The 17,815-nt window shown below is 41.9% G+C and overlaps 1 protein-coding gene across 4 annotated transcripts in view; it reads right to left on the bottom strand.

Annotated features, from left to right (window-relative positions):
- The window catches only part of mthfd1l (methylenetetrahydrofolate dehydrogenase (NADP+ dependent) 1 like), a 230,782-nt gene that overhangs the window by 165,352 nt on the left and 47,615 nt on the right, over positions 1-17,815 (bottom strand). For all 4 annotated transcript variants that reach the window (XM_041182708.1, XM_041182707.1, XM_041182706.1 and 1 more), the window contains exons 5-7: positions 15,879-16,000; positions 14,055-14,155; positions 11,537-11,673 (exon numbers count right to left, since the gene is read on the bottom strand). In XM_041182708.1, the coding sequence (XP_041038642.1) occupies positions 11,537-11,673; positions 14,055-14,155; positions 15,879-16,000 (360 nt within the window). The remainder of the gene's footprint in view (positions 1-11,536; positions 11,674-14,054; positions 14,156-15,878; positions 16,001-17,815) is intronic.

Genomic DNA, 17,815 nt, shown 5'->3' on the forward strand with positions numbered 1-17,815 from the left:
GGTTTAAGGGGAGCTGGGTCTGGTTTATCTGCTGAGATTTAAATTGCCCAAAATTTTATGTATACATAGAACCAGGGGTTGGAGCGCAGCATTTGGGATGACTTGTTTCCAAATTTTCAGTTTACAGCATTGACTGAAGACTCTTGTTTAAATCCCTAATTTATTCCCTCAGGGTAAAGGATCATCAGTTGTTTCTAAAATAAAAAATTCATTCATAAATGGCAAACAGTTTTCAATAAAATTGCGGAAAAGTCCCAAATATAACAGTGGAAAATGTAGTTCCCACTGTCACTCTAGTTTGAAAAATACACCAAAAAAAGGTCGAAAATCAAAATGGGGTGGGGGTTGAGGGGGTGGAAAGAGAAAAACACCCCAGCCAGAAAATAAAACTTCTATACCTTTTCAGGGTTTCATACACTTAATGCAAATTGTCCTGCTGCATTTTCTGTATAAATACTTGCTTTCAAAAATAGTTTGCATTCATATTGTGCCTTGAACAAAGTGAAACATCTGAAAGAGCTTCACAGGAACATAAATCAGACTTAGGTCAGATGACCAAAAGCTTGGTAAGATGTAGACACCTTAATGGAGGAAAAGGGTAGAGAGGTTATGGGTGAAGGGCATTCCAGAGCTTGGGGCCCAGGCAGCTGAAAGCACAACTAACAGCTCTGGGGCCAACCAAGTGAGAGATACATAAGGGTTCAGAATTGAATAATAGCAGAGATCTCTGAGCGTTGTTGGGCTGGAAGAGGCTACAGAGAATGAGACACAAATCTCCACGGAGCAACGTAAACACTGGAATAATTTTTATTAAAAATCAAGGCATAGCCAGACCAGGAGCCAGTGTATGACAGTGAACATAAGGATGATACATGAACAAGAATTTGAGAGAGTTAAGATAGAGGCAGTAGTTTTGAATGAGCTCAAGTTTATGGAGGGTGGTAGGCAGGGTAGTCATCAGCTTTTGGTGGATGGGGTACTGGGTTGACTCCATTTTGAAGATTTTGGGTCAGTGTTGCCTACTTTTGCAATAATAGTTACATATAAATCCTATCGTTCCACTCAAATCCAATTCACTTGGGTTCGCTAAAAGCTAAACAAAAGTGGAAGGCTTATGTCACTTACTAATTACTTGCTTGACACAACACTATGAGTTGTGCCCCTTTCTATCAAATTAAATTATTCCACAGGCAATAAAACAATTCAGAATTTAAACCAAGCAATCTAGTGTTCTAGCAAAGACCTCTTGGGATTCATCAGCAGGTCTCAAACATACAAGTAGCATTACATGTTCTTCAAGTTGAATTTTTCAAATTCAAATTGATGAATGAAGTCCTCTACTCTAAATTAAAGCTACAAATTTTAGAAAGCCTGAATTCAGCCAAAAAGGAAGAGTTTTAACATTGACCATGTCTTAAACCAGAATAAAATGGTTGTGGGGAGTTCCACCTCTTACAGAATTGAGCACTGTTAGGTCAATATGACATGAAAGGAAATCCAAAAACTGTATCAAAATTTTATTCTTTTTGCTATTTTTAAAATGGACTTTCTGTTGAGCCAAAAAAGATGGCTGCTATGAGTCGTATGACCACATGATTGGCCCTCTGTTCTGGAGTTACAACAACAAACAAATCCTTCTCTCATCATCGTGGAACCTCACACCCAATTGTAAGGCCATTATAATCACAAAACCAGGGGACTCACAGATCGAAACTTGTTACATCTGCAGAGCTGTTAACAGATTTCTCTCACACCTGGGGACTGTCCAGGTCCATTTCAAAAGGGGAACATTGAGGGACCAATGGCCATCATTTGCATCTTGATAAGCTTACCCCTCTAGCAGAGTCAGAGGGTTTGCCCAGACAATGGCTTCCCAAAACAAGATCCTCAATATGGATGGTAACTCTTTCAAAAGCCAATGGCTGGGGTATTATCAGTCCTGAAATCAAAGCCGGTTCCAGACACTGGAGAAACAAACATCCCTTTTGAAATCATCGAGAAGAAAGGTGGTCACGTATTACGATCCCAGCTGATGTTAATGCTGGACAAATCAGGTCCTAGGGTGAAACCTGGCTTGATAGTTCCTAACTTTTTACACAAAGGATAAAACGTTTGTTAAAGAAAAATGAACTATATTACACCACGCAAAAAGTTTAGAAAGATCTCAATATAAAAACAAGAAAATGATTCAAATATTCACTATCCCTTCACCTCAACTATATCTTTACACATGCATACAAATTTGGAAAGATAAAACAATTTACCATATCTATCTTATACTCTAATATTCAGGGTAAGTATGCAGTAGGCAAACTGACTGGCAAACTGTGGACAGACACACCATACTCCAAAGTAATTGACAGGTGCGACCAAAGCAGATTCTATGGATTTCTCAACAACCCACCCAGAGGTTTGTCACACCATGAGCCACCTGGTCTCACTGAAGCTCTGTCTTTCCACTGAGGGTTTCTAATCTCCACATTTGAAGAACTCGCCTTGGAATTCTCTCCAAATGTTGCTCCTACCCAGATGTCTTCAACAAGGATCCTTCAGGATTTCAATCTTACCCGAGATTCCTTTCCCCTGGATCGCCAAGTACACTCAAACTTCACGTTCCTAGCACACTTTGAGATTTCCAGCTAAGCCAAACAGAACACCACTGCACTAAAAGGCCAACAGCAACCTTTGGCTGCCCTCTTGGATCTTCAGGACTTCTCTCAAGCCCACTTCGCTTCAAGTTTGCTCCCCGCAGCTCTCTCTCTTTAATTCAGAGTCAATTGCTTTGCTCATTTCTCTCAACTTGGTTTAACAGGATCTATTTCTGATCTCTGACCTTGTCCTTTACCTGGGAATATCTTCTGGGATTCGGTTCAGTTCCACTCCCTTGTTTGGGACCATCTCCCTGTTGTTTCCCCCCTCCAATGGCACTCCTCCTCAGATCACCTGACCTCCAGTTTCTCACAATTTCACTTTTCTTCTTTTTCTTCTGTGCATGTGCGCAGGGCCAGTTCCCAGCCTGACGACTTGAAAATGGACGAACTGCCATATGGGGCCCTTTCCCGATCAGCGCACACACAGAAGCCTGTCCTGATCTCAACTCAAGGTAAGTATCTGAGTTTGTTACACACCACTCGAGTGACCAGATTGAAATCTCTATATTTCTTTGAGAACTGAGAAATGATCAGTCTGCTGTTAACATCCAACCGGCGAACCCCAGAAGCAGAACTCCAGGCTGAACAACAGCCCAGTTCTCGAAGCCCATCTCTGCTGGAAGATTTCCCACCATCACCTGCAGAACTAACTGTGTACCAACTTCATCTTGCGGTATTAGCACCAACAATGAAGAGAATTCTACACCTCCAGTCTTGAGCCAGCGGAACTCGAGCTCCTACATGAAATATCTCCTTATTGGACTCTGATAATCACGTGAACTAATATTCATTTCTGTGGTTCTTGTACTATTACTATCCATAGTTGTAAAACTTTCCTTTTATCTATCCCCCCCTTACTGTGTGTGTCTGTGTGCGTGAGTACATGCACACGGTTAGTGGAGTGGGACGCTGTGAACACTCCTCCCCCGTGTTTATTAGTAAATTGGCTCATACAAACTGAGGGTTTTGGCAAACACACCACAGCACACTTTAAAAATAATTCTAGACAACTTCTGCTTGCGACCAGTTGGTGAGAGCAAAGAAGTTCAGTTTGCCGGTCTCTCCTGTCTGTAACAGCACATTATTCAACCTGATAGCTTTAGACATGGCTGACCACAACATTTTCCTCCAACGCCTCCCCATGTTGCCCAGCTGGGTGGGACTGCCTGGTTAAGAACGTAAAAACAAAGAAATAGGAGCAGGAATAGACCATACGGATCCTCGAGCCTGCTCAACCATTCAATAAGGTCATGGCTGATCTTCTGCCTCAACTCCAATTTCCTCCCCGCTCCCTATATCCTTAATTCTGATACCAAAACTCTGCCTCTCTCCACCTTAAATTTAATCAATGACAGAGCATCCACAACCCTCTGGAGTAGAAAATTTCAAATGCTCATAGCCCTCTGAGTGAAGATATCAGTCCTCATCTCAGTCCTAAATGATCAATACATTATCCTAAAGCTGTGTTCTAGATTTCCCAGTCAGGGGAAACAATCTTAGTGTCTAGCCTGTCATGTTCTTCAGAATCTTTATGCTTCAATGGCAATCTTTCATTCATCTAAATTCCAGAGTATATGCCCAATGTACTCAGCCTCCCATCAAAGGATAATCGTACCTTATTCCATTCTTATCTATCAAATTTTACCCAAAGTACCCTCTCTTCCCACTCCCATGCCTTTACCTCTGGTGTCCCCCAAAGATCTATCCTTGATCACCTCTTTTTTCTCATTTGATTGTTCCCATTGGCAACATCATTTGAAAACAATGTCAAGCTTGCATAAGTCTATTTTTGACCTCCTCCACTGTTTCTAAATGACCAGATTGCTTATCCGACACAGTACTGAATGAGCAGAAACGTTCTCCAATTAAATATTTGAAGGACCAAAGACATTGTCTTCGGTCCTTGCTTATTCTGTTGCTTAGCTATTGACTCCATCCCTTTCCCTCGCAACTCGAGGCTAAACCAGGCTGTTCATAACCTTGATGTTGTATCTGACCCCAAGCTGAACTTCAAACCACACATCCATGCCATCATTAAGGCTACCTATTTCTGCCTGCTTAACATTTGACTCCCCACCCTCATCTCAGTTCACTTGCTGCTGAAACCCTCATCCATGCCTTTTTTGCTTATGCATTTGTCTATTCCTCCACATTCCTCGCTGGCTTTCCACATTCTACTGTCCATGAAACAGAGGTCCTCCAAAGCCCCTCACACCTATTAAACCTGTGCTTGTTGACTTACACTGGCTCCTGGTTATGCAATGCCACAATTTTAATATTTTTTTTTTACCCCCCCAATTCTTCCGCGGTCTCATTGCTCCTTATCTCTAATATCCTCCAGCCACTCAACCCTCCAAAGTATCTGCATTCCCTTGAAATCTGGCCTCTTGGAGTATCCCCGAATTTAAGTGCTCTGCTATTGTCGGGCGTGCCTTAAGCATCCTAGGCCATTATTCCCTCCCAAAACCTCTCTGCTTCTCTCTCTTACCTCCTTTAAGAAGGTCCTTAAAACCTCTCCAACTGCCCTATCACCTGATTTGGCTCAGTCAAATTTTGCTTTATAAATGCTCCTGTGAAACACCTTGGAATGTTTTATGTTAAAAGCGCTATATAAATGCAAACTGCAGTTGTTGACAGTCCAGTGCAGAACTAAGTCTTTCACATGAGACGTTAAACCCAGCCCCATTCACCCTCTCAAGTGGATGTAAAAGATTCCATGGCACCCACTGAAGAAATGCAGGGAATTCTTCCTGGTGCCCTGACCAATATTTATCCCTCAACCAACATCAACAGATGAGGTGGTAATTATTTAACTGATGTTTGTGGGATCTTTCAGTGTGCAAATTAGCAACCACACTTGCTACATTACAACAGGGACCATGCTTCAAAATGTCTTGCAATGTCTGTGAAGTGCTTTGTGACATCGTAAACGTTGAAAAGCAGTATATAATGGCCAGTTCTCTCTTTCCAAATCACTCCCAGAGAGGAATTACTACAACTGATTATTAACTCACAGCAAAAAACAGAAAATGCTAGAAACACTCAGCACATTAGGCAGCAATTCAGATTTTTAGTAGCCAGATTGTTGTTTTTGTCAACGTGATTAACCCAAGTGTTTGGATCCAAAATACTTTTAATATTGAAATTTGGACAGTTTTAAATAACACCCAAACTTTCAAGTTCAGAATTATACAAATCTCCATAGCTAGATTCATCATGCAGTCTAGCAAGGCAAAAAAGAACCAACTTTCATAGAACTGTATCCATCCAACTAACTAACTGCAACTGATTGCTTTTAAACTGACAAAAAGAAACCAATACACTCGTTAGAAAAAGCAGAAAAGTTCAAACAGAAGGGCAAGTCCAAGTATATCCATGGAGCAAGTTTTGTGTGTAAACGAACTTATAACTGGTAACTTCCACTTATTTGAAATCTTTAAAATAACAAAATGAGCCAAGCCACTTAAACCTGGAGGAATAGACACCAAGCAAAAGAAAGCTAGAACTTGCGTTTATACATTGTCTTTCATGGCCTCAGAACATCACAAAGTGCTTTATAGTGAACAAAGCACTTTTGAAGCAGTCAGTCACCGTTGTAATGTAGGAAATGCAGTGGACAATTTGCGTACAGCAAGGTCCTACAAACAGATGAAATAATGTCCAAAATCTGTTTTAGTGATGTTGGTTGTGGGAATCTGGATTATGTGTTCAAGACTCGAGTCAGGATTGAACCCACAATCTTTTGATTAAGAGACAAAAGTGCTACCAACTGAACCACAGCTTTCAGAATGTACTAGCAGAGAGTTTGAGCAGGGTTGGGGAATCTTCAATTTGAGATGGTTTTTGAAGGAGGAGAAAGGTTACTGACCATTTCGAACATGTTACAAAATATAAAGACCATTTTAATCATTCCCATTTTTTCCTGCCCTGCTCGGTTAATTTGGCTTCAACTATGCAACCTCATCCACTCTGATTCAATGCATGTCAAGAAAATTACACATATTCAGATGCAACACAGGGATGCAAACTGACGTCTATGTTGTGATACATATCAAGGTGTTTGCCTTCTATACAGCCTATAAACAGAGCAAAGGCACAATCCACAGAGTTGTATCAGGCAGGGAAGAGGATGGAGAAAATGATCATCAGGGAATAGAAACAGAAACAAAACTCACCACATCAGAAAAAGGGTCACCCCACTCTACCCCCTCCAAAAGCCTCTCCCCAATGGGTGCACCTACACCAGTGGCATTAAATACACAAGATCCCATCCCCTCTAATCATTTCTGACTGCTTCTCAGGACTAGATTTCAAAAGCTACTGCTTGCCACCCGAGCACAGGTGTATCGTCACATAGTGGTTATATTAATGGATTTGTAATCTGGAGGCCTGGACTCATAATCCAGAGAATAGAGTTCAAATTCCAGCACTGTAGCTTTGAGAATTTGACTGAAGATAAAAAATAAATCTGGAAATAAAAAGCTGTTATCAGCAAAAGTGACCATGAAACTGCCAAATTGCCTGAAAGTTTCTTTTGGAGAAGGAAACCTACGCCCTCATCTGATCTGCAGTTACACACCAACATGGTCAGCTCTTAAATACCCTCTGAAGTAACCACAGTTATACCAAACTCAGGGCAATGAGGGATGGGCAATAAATGCCAAACTTGCCAACAATGCCTACAGTCCAAGAATGTACTGGATGGTGTTTGACAACTCAGAAAATATTCTGCACTCAAATATTAGGGCTGAGCCATGCCATAAAGGAAATGAGTTTTGCACATTTCTTAAGTGCACTGTGCCACTGACAATTAACCTACTTCATCATTGCGAGCAGGATATTTACTCGCAATGCATTTATATTTCAATGTCCACAATGAAGCCATCAAACATCCAGCCCGACTAGGGAGAGGTAAAATAAAATAGAGGTTCCAGGTAAGATAAAATAAAATAAAAACACAACCCCCGTAATTATTCTGCCTGAGCCATTGCAGCCCAGAGACAGGAGACTGAAAGGCGATGTTCCACAAAGCAGTTACCCAATTGGGATTTAATCTCCTCAATGTAGAGAAGACTGCACTGTGGTCAGTGAGTAGACAATATTGAATAGCAAGAAGTACAATTCGGCCCAGCTGGCCAATGCTGGTGTTTACACTCATTATGAGTCTGGAGAAATTGAGACTAAAAGCCAAAAAAACTCCCAAAACTGGATGGCCTACAATCTATGGTTTTAAATGAGATGACTGCAGAGATAGTGCATGCATTGATTATGATCTTGTAGAACTGTCCCCGTGGATTGGAAGGTAACAAATGCAGCCCTGTTCGAGAGGAGGGAGGCAGAAAGACTGAAAACATGTAATTATAGGCCAGTTATCCTGACATCAGTAGTAGGGAAAATTTTGAAGTCAATTATTAAAGACGTGGTAACACTGGGTGGTGGTGGTGGTGGCGGGGCGGGCGGGGGGGGTGCGGATTCACAACACGGTTAGGCAATTGGTTTTATGAAAAGGAAATCTTGCTTGACAAATCTATTACATCTTTGAGGATGTAACCAATAGGGTAGATAAGGGGATCTAGTATATTTGGATTTTCAGAAGACATGATAAGGTGCCACAGACTAGGGCTCATGGGATTGAGGATAATATATTTGCATGTACTGAGGATTGGTTGACAAATAAGTGACAGTAGAAATGTGTGTATCATTTTCAGAATGGCAGGGGGCAACTGGCGGAGTGCCACATGGATCAATGCTTGGGCTACTTACAATTTATATCAATGTTTATCTAAGGAGATTTTGGGTGTAATATATGTAAGCCTGATGATACAAAGCTAGGTGGGAAAGTAAGCTGTGAGAAGGACATAAAGAGGTTGTAAAAGGGTTGGGTAAGAAGGTAAAAGATGGAATATAATAGGGAGATAGGGTGGGAATGAAGTTGATGTAGTTCAGCTACGATCTTGCCAAATGGCAGAACAGGCTCAGTAAGCCACATGGCCTACTCTAGTTCCTATTTCTCATGTTTTGAGGCTCTTTCCCCCCCACCTCCCCATCCTACTTCATTTCATCAACATATCCCTCTATTCATTTCTCTTTCAGGTACATAGCTAGGCTCTCCTTCAATAATCTGTACTACTCACCTCACCTATTCCATGTGTTAACAAACCATTCTCCGGGTAGAGTTTCTCCTCAATTTTTCACTGGATTTAGAAGTCACTCTTATATTTATGAGTTCTAGTTTTGGACTTGTCCACAAAAATAGAAATATCTTCTCTACACCTAACCTTTTAAACCCCTTTAAAATTTTAAGTCCTCTGTACGGACACCTCTCCACCTTCTCAGAGGAAAGAGCCCCAGCCTGTTCAGTCTTTCCTGATAGTTAAAATTACTCAGCTCTGGTATCCTTGTAGATAATCTTGCATCTTTTCCTGTGCCTCTGTAACAGTTCTGGTTTCCATACGATGTTAACAGAACACAGCTTGGCATAACTAAGGTTTTATATAAATTTAACATAACATCTCTGCTCGCCAATTTTTTCCCTCTAGAAACGAACCCCAGTGCTTTGTTTACAGCTTTTATGCAATCTTCTCTCTCCCATAATCCCCACAGACTCAAAGATGTCTAAGCTCATGGAGTTCTTAGGAACCACAGCTTGATTTGTTTTTGCAAAAATATACTTTATTCATAAAATATCTGAAAGAACATTACAAAACATTTCAAAATGGCCATCACAGAAAGTACAATAATATTCAAGTTTTCTACCTAGATCATGTTGCACCCTGAGGTGCTTTAATATAATTGTGATATATGTAATATTCACTATATACATTCAATGTGAGTCATACACCCCGAGGGGATCTATACAATTCCCAGCCCCTCGGTGCACTATGGCTGAAAGGTCTTAAGACAGCGACCTTTCCCCATTGCGCCTCTGTAGTGGCTGCCCCAAGCTTAGTGCATCTCTCAGCATGTAGTCCTGGACTTTGGAATGTGCCAGTGTGCAACACTCAGTCCCTTTGCACCACAGGACCAACAAGTTTCGGGCAGGCCAAAGAGCATCTTTCACTGAGTTGATGATCCTCCGGCTGCAGTTGGCGTTTGTCTCAATGTGTGTCCCTGGGAACAGCAGTAGGTCACAGAGTCCTGCATAACAGAGCTGCTCAGGATGAACCTTAAAAAAACCAACTGCATCTCTCTCCAGAGCTTCTTTGCAGAGGCAGGTTCCACAAGGAGGTGGACAAGTTTTTTTTTTGCTCCACCACAGCTACCTCGAGGGCATGCAGATGGGGCGAGACTCTGGATGTGTAGGAAGGATCTGATGGGGAGGAACTTAGTAACCACAGCCTGATAGCCCATGACATGACGGAGGAACCCACCCAGCCATGTGATCACAGTGGACAGGGTTATTACAAAACACTGCCTGGCCTGAGGGAGAACAAAGATGAGAATCACAAAGTTCTCCTCACCAGTGAACTTCTGCCAGTACGTCTCTCAAATTCCACGCAAGACACAACATACCAGGATGCAGTGCTTAACAAAATTACAGCAGTGCAATCAAAAAGCAACAATTCCCCTAACAAGTGTACCTGTCCCCACAAGCACTATCACTCAACAGAGCCAGATTCAATTGTAGAGTCAGCCTGCCCACTGCTCATCACACAATACTACAAGTGAATATATAATAAGCAATTGTAATTCTCTGCCCAATACAGCAAAACATCTTGACTAAGTCTTCATTCAGGTTAGCTCAGTGCAGTGATGATGAAACAGTTTTTAACCATTTGTCCTCTTAGAATTTTGAAATACTCCACTAAACTTAATTTTCTTCCAATGAAAAAAGCCCCAATTTTTAAGCCTTTCTTCACACCTATAACCTCTCATTCCAGACATCCACTTTAAGCATTCAATCCCTCCACCGCCAATGCACAGTAGCAGTAGTGTGTACCATTTATAAAATGCACTGCAGCAACTCCCCAAGGTTCCTTCAACAGCAGCTAACAAACACACAGCCTTTACCACCAAGAAAGACAAGGGCAGCAGATGCATGGGAACACCATCTGCTGCAAGTTCCTCTCCAAGTCACAGACCATCCTGACTTGGAACCTTTTTGCTGCTCTTCATTGTCACTGGGTCAAAATCCTGGAACTCCCTTTCTAATAGCACTGTGGATGTACCTACACCACCCAGACTGCAGTGATTCAAGGTACGGTTCACCATCACCTTCTCAAAGGCAATTAGATAGACAACAAATGCTGGCCTAGCCAGTGACCTTCTGATCCCAGGAACAAATAAAATAAAATAATTCCAGTGAAGCTTCGATTTGCCCTTTCCCTGGCTTTAATCTCCATTTTATATTAGTATACCAGAACAGACCTCAATACTCGAACTGTTTGCCAACATTGTATATTCAAGTAACCGGGCACTGAAACACAGCATCCTACAGCAGAATTTCAGGTCTAGGAAAATCACATGTTTCTTCACATCCAAAGTGAAATATCCTACAATATTCTCCAATGACAGAGCTCCAAAGAAAGACTGAGGGAATCTTGTGTTCACTGCATCTGTTTTTTCTCTAACTTTGTCATTTATTTGTTCTCAAAATCTTAACCATTTTTCTTGTAGTGTACTTCTGAAACTCAGCTCAAAAGAAATTGCGTAAAATGGTGACAGATAACATCCTGAGAAACATCTTTGGCACAGGGAAAAACAAACTTACTTCATTTAGGCAATTCCTCACAGATTTTGGATAATCTTGTAACTTTATATATTCTTAATATCAATAAGATTTATAGAAATCTCAGCAAAATGTTTCATTAAAACTAAGCGATGTTGAATTTTAAACCACTGACTGCTACTTTCAGTATCCCACAGATTTGAATAAGGGTTCTTACCAGTTCCATGATGTTTGTGTTCTGCCACTGGCAGCTCACAACTGCCATCCCTTCCATCTGTAAAAGCTTCTGCAGAACTGCTCCCTGCAAACAATCATCACCTACAATCAAGGCCTTCCTTCCGGGAGTGCACAAATCTGGAAGACAGGTGGAAGATAAATGAGCAATTCTGTGCAACAACTACGTGTGCATTCACAAGAACCAAATGTTTGCAAGTCATTTTAATAGTGGCTGACAGATTGTAGAAATGCACTCACTATGTAACAGGATGGGAGATCAGAGCACCATAGATTGGGCACCAGCAGACAGCAAAACAAGTGAATAATTTGCTTGGTGAGAGCAAGTATGAACTGGTACACTTGTTGAAAGATATTCTTAGTGAAAGCTTAATATGCACAAATTGGTTGTCGTGTTTCCTACATTGCAACAGTGAACATGATTTCCACGTGAACTGGATTATAGTGAGGGAGAGTTGTGCATCATCAGTCTCACTCTCTCATCCTGACCTATCTTTGTCCAGTGGCAAGATGAGTCTAGGCGGCTGGAAATAGATCCACATTCAATGGGTGACCAGGGTGACTTCTATGTCTTGTCAAGCTCTATGCATTCCACAACATGGTGCTGATCCAACTTTTGACACCACCTTAGATTGGTTTCATCCACCCAGTCTGCTGGTATCAGTCTTCACGTGCCAGGGTAGTCAAGTCCCTAAGTCACCCAGGCTAGGAGATCCAGTAGCTATCCTCACGTGGTTTGGCCCACCTGCCAAATGAACGATCAGGCTGTGGCCACTGTTGCATGCTAACAACTACTTGGGGTCACAGGTGAAAGCTGGACGAGGATCAATACAGAATGAGACATTCTAAAGAGTCTGCCCGTGAGAGGTTCTACCCATCCCTTATACCCCTTACATCCCAACAACAGTGACTACACTTCAAGAGTACTTCATTGGCTGTAAAGTGCTTTAGGTTGTTCAGAGGTCAGGAATAACTTTGAAACTCCTTCCCTCAATCTCTCTGCCTCTCTATTCTACTTTAAGATGCTCTTTAAATCCTACCTAACATGCTCTAGTATCGCCTTAGGTGGTTTCCTGTCAAGTTTTATAAGATAACACTATTGTGAAGTGCCATTGGACATTTTATGATGTTAAAGGTACTCTACAAAAGCAAGTTGTCATGCCCAGAAGAAATGAAGGAAAATATATAATCACCCTGGCTACGTTATAATATTTTTAAAAAATGGACAAGGCTTTACACTGACTGAAGCCTGACAAGCCAAGACTCATGAAATGAATTTTGAGCTTTCCAAAATCAGCACAGACCTCATTTTCTTTAAAGAGGCATCAATTGCCCCTGTGACTGCAAAGACCCTTTACATTCCTAAGGCAGAGCTCTGGCCAATGGAGACGATACATCTGTGAGGACAAAGGGGCCCTGAAATCTCTCTTAAACTTATCAATGGGTGAAACATTAACCATCAAGAATCCAGGCCAGGAATATAGATCCTTTCTTCAAACCAAGGGGAAGAAGTGGGAGTTATGTCATATGATTCTCCCCCCACCCCCAAACAAACACCACAGCCTGGTAGAGCCTATAAAATTGCCTTGTGGAGCTGAACCAAGGTAGTCTGCCATTTTCCCAAGCCGCAGCTCAGAAAAAGGGCTCTGTCAAGGTTTGAATTGCCTGGCCCTCATCTACACTGTTTCTATGAGAACTTCTGTGCCAGTGTCTACTACAAGACTAATTCATCTCCACGTGCTTCTACATTGTGGAAGTCAGTACTACTGGAAAAGTGATTATCTGCATCAGTTTCAGCCTGTTAACCTCTCTGAAGGGATACACGATTGGACTTTTGATTCTGGACTCACGTGAAGCATTAATTCTTAGTTTGTTTGTGGCCTTTGCCCTGTACCTCTCTCTTTTCCTTATACCTCTTTTATTGTGTGAATGTACAGGGATTATGTAGCAACACCCCCTCCCCACTTTTGTGTGTGTAAAATAAACATTTACTAACACTATTTTACCCTATCTTGAGTTTGCTGTGGGGTTATTAATGAAGGATTGGATCACTCCAAAACTGAAAGGTTGGGGAAAATACAGCACCACTTATAAAAAGGAAATCAAAAATCAAAGAACACCTTTCTGTTTATGAAGGGTGGTGAGAAGAGAAATCAGGGCTGTTTAAATTAACCCCCTCCTGTCCATAACAAAGCTGTTTTGTATGCTTAAAAGGAGCTCTTTTAAAGCACTGGCAGCAGCATGATGAACCAAATGGCCTTTTATGCTGTGCAATTCTATTCTGTGCAGAAGCTGGCAGCCAGCACAGTGACACAAGTGATCCAACTCAAATCACCAAAGTGACAAAACAGTCACGATTTGCACTCAAAATGTCAGAGATGAAACTGGATACTAAACCAATCAAAATTCTGTGTCTTTTAAAAAAAATATTGTTAAGCAAGCTAGAACACCAGCATGTTCGAGGAATGGGAAGATCCCAGTGCTCTGCCTGCAGTTCTCACCTGCTTGCTCCAGTAGTTCTATTACTGCACTTGCTGCTGGGGGCACAAAGCATTCACTGAAATTCCCACGAATCAATCTTCCTAAATTAATGTCAGTGATTCTGGGAAAGAAGCATAAATTAGCAAATTTAAGATAAGTTACAGACCAGAGATTTGTTGGTAGTCAGCTTCTACAGTGAACCCATGACTATATGCAACGAGGCAATCTAAACATCTCTCCTGGATACTCAGTGCATTAATATCAGCAAATCTGTCACCATCAACATCCTTAGAGAGGGACTCACCATTCAGCACAAACTCAGCTGAACAAGTCACATAAATGCTGTGGTTTTAATAGTAGACCAGAGGCTGCATATTTCATAGCAAGAAACTCCTGGCTCCACAAAGCCTCTTCCCTACCTACAAGACCAAGTCAGGAGTGTGATGGACTTTCTTGTCCTGGATGGTATCAAGCTTGAGTATTGTGGAGCTGCACTTAGGATGAGCACAGCTCCAACAACACTCAAGCTTAACACCATCCAGGACAAGGTAGTCCACATGACTGGCAGCTAATCCACCAACTTAAACGTCCAGTCCCTCTGTCAGCAGTGCACCATGTAGCTAGTGCACACTGCAGCCAAGATGCACTACAGTAACTCACCAAGGCTTATCTGACGATACCTTCCTGCACTACCTAGAATAACAAGGGCAGCAGATGCATGGAAACATAACCATCTGCAATTTCCCCTCAAAGTCATACACCATCCTGATTGGAACTATACCTGTTCATGAATTGTCCACTGGGTCAAAATCCTGGAATTTCCTCTGTAAAATCAGTGTGGGTGGACCTACATCACTGAGACTGCAGTAGCTCAAGATGGCAGCTCACCACCAACTTTGCTGGGCAACTAGAATAGGAAATAAATGTTGGCTTTGCAATAATGTCTACATTGAGAGAATGAGTTTTTGAAAAAGAGTTGGCATTACTCTCCTGACCAAATGAGACTGTGAGCATTTATGAGTAACTTACAAGCTGTAATCTCCAGACCCCATTGTTCCCAATGACTGCCTTCCATCCTCCATAAACTTCAGCTCAACCAAAACTCTGCTGCCTGTATCCTAACTTGCACCAAGACCCCTTCACCCAACATTCCTTGCTCACTGACCTACATTAGCTACTGCATTAGGTGCAGCAAAGAATCATAGGATGGTTATGGCCAAAAAAGGAGGCCATTCAGCCGATCGAGTCCATGCTGGCTTGCTCAAGAGCAATTTAGTTCCTTTCACTCCCTCACCCTTTCCCTGCGATTTTTTTCCCTTTCAGGTGTTTATCCAATTCACTCCTGAATACCACGAGTGAATTTGCTTCCCCCACCCTTTCAGGTGTGCATTCCAGATCATGACCACTCGCTGCATAAAAAAGATTTTTTGCATATCACCTCTGATTCTTTTGCCAATCACTTTAAATCTGTGCACTCTAGTTCTCTTTCAAATCTCTTCTCAATTCTCTCTTCTCCAAGGAGCAAAGCTTCAATATTAAAATCCTCAGCCTTGTGGTCAAATCTCTCCATAATCTTCCTATCTCTAACCTTCTCCAGTCCTACAACCCTCCTAGATCTCTACACTCGTCCTATTTGGAGTCTCGTGTCCATTCCACACTCCCTTCTCAAACTATTGGCAGCCATGTGGGTCCCATGCTCTGTAATTTAATATTCATACTTGCTTTTAAACTCCGCCTGCATCGGCCCCTAAATCTTGCCTCTCCCAGCAAATGTGAGGCTCTTATCATGCACTAGCAGACCCTAGTGGAGAAGGCTCATTTGCTGAATAAAAGAGAACACTCACCCATTGACATCTTTCTCGGGAATCACTGCATTTATTGCCGCATCGCTCATGACAAGACTGCGGGGAAGAACCAAGCCTCGGATTTTAGGGTCTTCATTTAGCTTCATGATCTCATCTAAAACCTAAGCCACCAAAAAACTAATTACAACAACATTCATTTATATTACATATTTATACTGGTATGATCCCCAGCTGAAGTTACCACTGGACAAGCCTGATCCCAAGGTGGAACCCAACTTGATAGATCCTAACTTTTATTTATTTGGTTAGATATAAGAAAGAGGCTACTGAACAGAGTTACCGGAATCAGCTAAAGAACTTTTAACAAAAGCATAAAACATTTTTTAAACAAGATGAACCACATTACAATACTCCTTCACAGATATATATAGATTTGTACGGATAACACAAGTTACAAAAGCTATCTTATACTCTATTGTTCACAGAAAGTACACAGTCCATGTAAACCAATTGGCGACCTGTAGTCAGGCACACCACACTCTGAAATCAAGTGACAGATGCCACCTCAAACAGCTGCTATCGATCTCTCCTCCACTCTCCCAGACGACTGTCACACCATGAGACAGTCTCACTGAACTGCATCTTTCACACGAGGGTTTCCAATCTCCACTCTCCAAGAACTCACTTTGGAATCTTCTCCCAGACGCCTTCCACAAGAGTTCACCTGCGGGGTTTTGAACTCTCCATCTGATGTTCCTCTACCCTGGGTCACCACATGCATTCAAACTTTCTTTCACGCACTCACTCACAGCGACTCAGCTGTCAACTCTATGTTACTGCTTCACATGCACGTAGCAAAGAGTTGTAAAGTCTTATTAGCAATGCAGGCATCTTTTAAAGTGCTAACTAAAGTAAAACTAAAACTCAATGTAATCTTTTCTTAACACACAGATAGAAATACAAATCAAACCTCAACATTAAAGCTAAAACTCATTCATAACACACACAAATATCAATATATTTGCTTAAACCATGTCCTAACACCACCCAAGGCGTTTCACAGTGGCATTATCCACATAAGGAGATATTAGAACAGATGGGCAAAAGCCAGGTCAAATACATAGGTTTCAAGGAATGTCTTAAAAGGAGGTAAAGAAGCAGAGAAGTTTAGAGAGGGAATTCCAGAGCTTAGGCCCAAGACAGCTAAAGGCATGGCCGTCAATGGTAGGCTAAAGGAAACTGAGGGATCAGAGGCCAGAGCTGGAGGAACACAGTCGAAGGGTTGCAGGGCTGAAGCAGGTTACGGAAAAAGGGAGGGATGAAACCATGAAGGAGGGATTTGAACTCAAGGTTGGGAACTTTTAAATCGAGGTGTTGCCAGATTAGGAGTCAAATGTAGGTCAGCAAGTTCAGGAATGATGGGTGAACTGGACTTGGAAGGTGAAAGGCAGGCATGTAGACAGAAGAGAATTGGAATACAAGTAGTCGTTTGGTAGTACAGAACTTGAGTATTGCTGAAAAAAGACATATAGAAGCTTTTAGTCTTGCACGTCGGGCCCGAGCCATTTGCTCACCATGCAAGCTTGATGCTGAAATAGAGCTCAAAGGCATCCTGCAGGATAATGGCTACCCTGATCAGATAATTTTGCGCTGTATATCACGCAAACTCAGGAACACACCTAAGGTCATCACTTTTGGCCTTGAAAAGTGCTCAGTCTACCTGAATGGCAAGGTCTCTCAAACATTTGTACAACAGGTGAAGCTAGCTGCTTCACACTGCTACTATGCAGTAGCAACACAAGTGGTATTTACCACTAACATGATGCTGTCAAGCCAAAAAGGTATTCTTCCTATCACACAAATGAGTAACGTGGTATATGAATTTCAGAACAAAAACAGAATTACCTGGAAAAACTCAGCAGGTCTGGCAGCATCGGCGGAGAAGAAAAGAGTTGACGTTTCGAGTCCTCATGACC

Source organism: Carcharodon carcharias, chromosome 2 (assembly GCF_017639515.1).
Source record: "Carcharodon carcharias isolate sCarCar2 chromosome 2, sCarCar2.pri, whole genome shotgun sequence".
Classification (NCBI taxonomy): domain Eukaryota; kingdom Metazoa; phylum Chordata; class Chondrichthyes; order Lamniformes; family Lamnidae; genus Carcharodon; species Carcharodon carcharias.